This window comes from Bison bison, unplaced genomic scaffold, assembly GCF_000754665.1.
Source record: "Bison bison bison isolate TAMUID 2011002044 unplaced genomic scaffold, Bison_UMD1.0 scf7180017864203, whole genome shotgun sequence".
Lineage (NCBI taxonomy): Eukaryota > Metazoa > Chordata > Mammalia > Artiodactyla > Bovidae > Bison > Bison bison.
The window spans coordinates 6,666,116-6,670,872 of NW_011494775.1; the positions used below are offsets into that span (position 1 = coordinate 6,666,116).

Genomic DNA, 4,757 nt, shown 5'->3' on the forward strand with positions numbered 1-4,757 from the left:
CTGAGGATGGAGCCACTCTCTGACCCGAGTGGGGTCCCTGTGCCGGGTTCCTCCCTTGTTTACCGAGAGGTGTCATCCAGTCTGCCTGCTGTTTTCTGGATGCCTCCCTGTCCTGAGCGCCACCGCTGGCTGAACACATAGCCGGGACATCCAGGCCTCCGCTTCTCTTGAGCCCCTCCTTGTGGTCCACTCCGTACTCCAGATCCTCCTCACCAGCTGGCAGGCCGGACAGCCTCTGGGACATGCGTTCCCTCCTTGTTGGCCCCGGACTGCCCGCCGTGTCTTCAAGGAATGATGGGGAAAGGCTAGGTTTGGGGGGCCAGGAGGCTGGTTCCATGGGCTTCACTCTTGGAAGCCGAGGGGTCGTTCCTTCCCTGGAAGAGCTCCCTTGTCTTTCGTTCAAGACATCCAGAGCCACGCGGAGTGACCGCCGGTAGGTCAGCTCCTCCAGGGGCGCAGCAGGAGTCCCGTCCTGCGAGGCTGTGGGACAGAGGAAGAGGAACAAAACCTGGTGCTGAGTGGGCCCCAGGCTCCAGCACCCAGAAACACCGTGCCAGCTCTGGTGTGTCGCCAAAGCTGGTCCTCACACCTGAAGAGGGGGTGATGCTTCTCACCGGCATATTCCCCAGAACCATGGACTTGGGCATCAAACCACAGCTGTTCGTTCAGGGCTGCAAGGCTTCCTTTCCCCAGAAAGCACGCTGACTGAGCCTGCCCTGCCTGGGCTGGTATACTCCTCTAGATTTCAAAACAATACTGCCCACAAAATGTATTCAGATATTTCTCAAATCGTCTCTCAGTCTTACAATTTCAATTCAATCAGGGTCAATAAATAAAGGACACTGCTGGCAGGGTATTTTCGGGTAGGGGCGGCGGGGGTGGGGGTGGGTAAGAACAGCTGCCTAAAAGGCTCTTTGTGGGCCAGCAAATTGTCCACACTTCCCTGCAAGGGCGTTTCAAAGCCAGTGGACGGCATCGCAGGTGCAAAGATTCCGGCCTGACCTCCCCACCACCACAGTTTATTCATTCATTCCCATGCGCGGCTCTGGCACCCTTTATTTGAACAAGATGACGGACGCAATATCAGAACTCAGCAGGCATAAATAACACCTCCTTCGGCACAGGACTCTGCCCTGTTTAATATTAAAGGCGCCCATAAACACCAGCCCCCCAACACGATCTGCACGAACAATCAGGGCGGCCGAGAGGTGGTGGTGGATGCTGCCTGAGCTGGGCACCCCGCTCTGAGCCAAAGCCATTCCCTGAAAATGCAGGAAAACAGACCCTATTTCCCAGTCGCTGCTGGGAGATCCTGAGCAATCTTTTCACAAGACAGAAAATTCTCTGCATGTGGAATAAGCTCTTAGGTAGGCACCCAGTGGGTCTGGGAGTGGGCAGTGCACCAGGGGTTAAGCTCAGCCAGACTCCAGCCAGGTCTGTCTCACCTATGACACTGACCCTTGAGGGGATGGGAGTCAGGGCTCCACTACCAGCCTGCCTCGCCCTGCCCTTGCCCTTGGCCCCCACAGCCCTGCAGACACCAATGGCCAAAAGGCTGATGGCAGTGACACCGTTTTTTTCTCCCCTAGGCTTGGGCGATAAAATGTAAATATACACCCAACTGCTTCTTAAACCTTGGACGGAGGCCAGACCAGCAACAGAATCGTTTTACAGTCTTACTACAGATAAGTGGAAAAAAAAAAACCCACACAGAAAGAGAAGCCTCTTGCCCTTTCTTGGGGGAGGCGCACCCCTTCTGAGTGCACTGCAGGCTGTGGACAGAGCCAGCGGGCCCTGATGCTGCTGTCACTGGCCATCCGGGGGCGGGGGCGGGGGCATGGGCCAAGGACAGGACGGGCTCAAGAAGCAGATTCTAGAAGGTTAGAGACAGCAGCTCCTCTAGTTCAGGGAAATCACGTTTCCTTGAAGGAAGGGGAGAGACAGGGAACGGGGTCACTCTGCATCCAGAAGGCCAAGTCTGTTTTCTCCCAGAACACCCTGTGCTCTTGCCAGACCTCACTGGGACGGAAAAACATGCTCTCACCTAATGAGGAGGCGATGTCTTCGATGTGCACCTTTCTCAGGACCTTGGCTTCCGCGCTCTTCACCTTAATCCTGCGGGGACAGGGACGCCCGTTATGCGCCACCAGCAATGCCACCGAAACCTTCGCAAACATATTTTGCTTTAGATGACAAAAGAATCAGATTCGTTTTCTTCTTTCGCACCCTTCCACTCAAACCAGGAGTCACTGCCAACCAGGAATTCAAGCGCCTGAGGTTAGAGGCAGCGAGGACCCTTGTGAATGTGGCTTTTTTTTTTTTTCCTTTCCCCTTTTAAGACAGAAAAAGGCTGGTTGGATTTAAGAGTAAAAATGAATTCAAATTGTGACTTTTATGAGGTACATCCCACTTTCAACTGCACAAATAACTCCTTTGTTAGATTTCCAGAGTGGATGATAATGTCACTAAAAGCTGTTTACAGCCCAGCAGGTGTGTTTTAGTTTAAAAGGATGCGCTTCCCTTTTAAACTCGAGTATTCAATTACTTTCCCAGCCTCAGGGAAAGTGTGAGCTGCGGACTAAGCAGGCTTAGGATCGGCTCTAAAGAAAGAAGGGTCGAAGGATGGGGACCCGGAGATGCAGGAGCAGGGGCTGACCCTGTTTCATTTTCTACTTAGAATCAGGAATTCGCCCATCAGAAATGCGCAACCTGGGCCATTTTAATCGTCCCCAGTCATCTGTGTCCTTCCACCATGGGATGTAACATGGTACCCTGCGCCCTCCATGCATCTGCCTTCTGAATGCTAAACAACAGTTTCTTATTACAAGCACAGGCTCAAACATCAAATATCCCAGAACGCAGGGGGCTGACACACGTTTCTGAAAGTCACACAAACCTATCTGTAGGAAAGAAACAGGCCTACCTGAACCCCAACGAGAGTCTACCAGCATATAATTTACACCCATCCCATTTTTGTACTGATCTCTCTGGATATCAATACCACATAGAGATTCCTCAATTTCCAAACATACATAAAATAAAATTGGTTGTTTTCCTCTTCGGGTTACTGTGACCACATTGATAAACAAAGAAGTGAGAAGACTTAAGAGCAGACTTCACTTTTTTTTGGCGGGGGGGGGTGGGGTATCACAAATCCCATGCAGGAGGACTACAAAAACACAACACTTAACTTTTTGTCTAAGGAGAGTATCTGAACGTTTAGAAAATATCCTTTTTTCCTCTTATTTTTGGCTGACTTTTCAGTTCCAGCCAGGACCTACATTAAAAAAAAAAACACAACCTTGTTACAAGCCAAAAAACACAGCTGACCCTGACAAGCAGTAGCGACATATAAACACAAATGCAGTGCATGATTCTTAAAGAATATAAGATAGGACTGCAGACACAGGGAAACTGAGGCACAAAGGGACAGCAGCAGACCGAGACCAAAAGCAGGGTCTTGCCTCAAGATTTGGCCCTCTTCCCACCACACTGCTGGAAAGCGTCCCCAAGACAGTCCTGTTATTTACTATCAGGGCTGCTTGCCAAAAATTTCCTTGAGTTACAGCTTTACATGCCTTTTTATAGCTGACACTGCTAAATTCTTTTTTTTTTTAAAGCGTGAGGGAAAAAAAAAAAAAGACACTTCCAGAAGTGTAACCTTGTAAGCACTCGACCAAAACCCCATTAGACCAGGAGCAAGGACCGGTGCCAACAGATCTGAGCACCAACTGTTCAAACTCAATTATTTTGCTGAAGCGACTCCTAGGTATCTCCTGATAAAGATTTTACTTGTCACCCGAAAGTCATTTCTAATTCCTGAAATTACAGAATAATGGCTGTCACCTTTGCGGGCCATAATCGCTTTTTCCATCTGCAAAGGACATACTTGGCATCCGTCATGATTTAGACTCATGTGGCAAGTGGTAATGATTTGGCACAAACAAAGTACTTGAAGGTCTGACGCGATGTGCCCTGCAACAAAATTTGCACGGTGGTTTATAACATCATTTGCTTCCCGCTTCGACGCAACCACAATTCTTAAGGGCGAAGGTGAGCCTGGCTGATCCTCAAGTAGATGGTTCAGTTCCATCATCCTGTACCGAGGGGCTCCATGCCAAAAAGAAATGACTGGCCTTGATGCCTGGGGAGGCGCCTGGATTATTTTAACAAATAAAATTCAGTCAAATTCCCTCCCCAAGGTTCCGCCTAGATTATTTTTAAAAGGCTCCTGAATAAATCGTCCCCGTGCTGAGGGCCTGCCTCTGACCTCGGCACGAGAGGCGTTTTAAATGGTCAAAGCTTACAACCCTCCCGTGTTTGGGGAGCTAACAATTGACCCCGGCGCAAAAAAATAAAATCGGAGAAAAACGACTGCTCTTAAAGGACGGGGACAGCTGCAGGCCATTCATTACATCAACCAGGAAGGCTGATCTGGCTGCTGACAGAAAAGAGGAGCTGGGGGGTGGGGGTGGGGGTTCGTTTGTGCAAAGTTGGGGGGTGGTTCACCACAGCAGGACACTGGGCCCATTAGCAGGGGAGGGGGATTCAGGCAATAGAGGTGGGGATTCAGACAGCAAGGAGGCGATTCAGAGAGAGGAAGCCAGGTTCACGGAGCAGAAGTACGAGCGCAGACAGCAGAGGGTGGGTTCAGGGCAGGGAGGAGGGGGCTCAAGAAGCAAAGGAGAGGCTTCAAGGCGCAGAGGAAGGGGTTCAGGCAGAGGAGGAGTTCAGTGAGCAAAGGTTCAGAGAGCAGA

General features: G+C 50.5%; 1 protein-coding gene across 2 annotated transcripts in view; it reads right to left on the reverse strand.

The window, feature by feature from the left end:
- Positions 1 to 4,723, reverse strand: part of LOC104991892 (PWWP domain-containing protein MUM1) — a 17,433-nt gene extending 12,710 nt beyond the window's left edge. The window contains exons 1-4 of one of the 2 annotated variants that reach the window (XM_010844571.1): positions 3,847 to 4,723; positions 3,192 to 3,277; positions 2,045 to 2,115; positions 64 to 480 (exon numbers count right to left, since the gene is read on the reverse strand). In XM_010844571.1, coding sequence (XP_010842873.1) covers positions 64 to 480; positions 2,045 to 2,115; positions 3,192 to 3,277; positions 3,847 to 3,903 — 631 coding nt within the window. In that variant the 5' untranslated portion in view covers positions 3,904 to 4,723. The remainder of the gene's footprint in view (positions 1 to 63; positions 481 to 2,044; positions 2,116 to 3,191; positions 3,278 to 3,846) is intronic. The other variant, XM_010844573.1, reaches the window with a different exon arrangement.
- Positions 4,724 to 4,757: the final 34 nt, after the last annotated feature.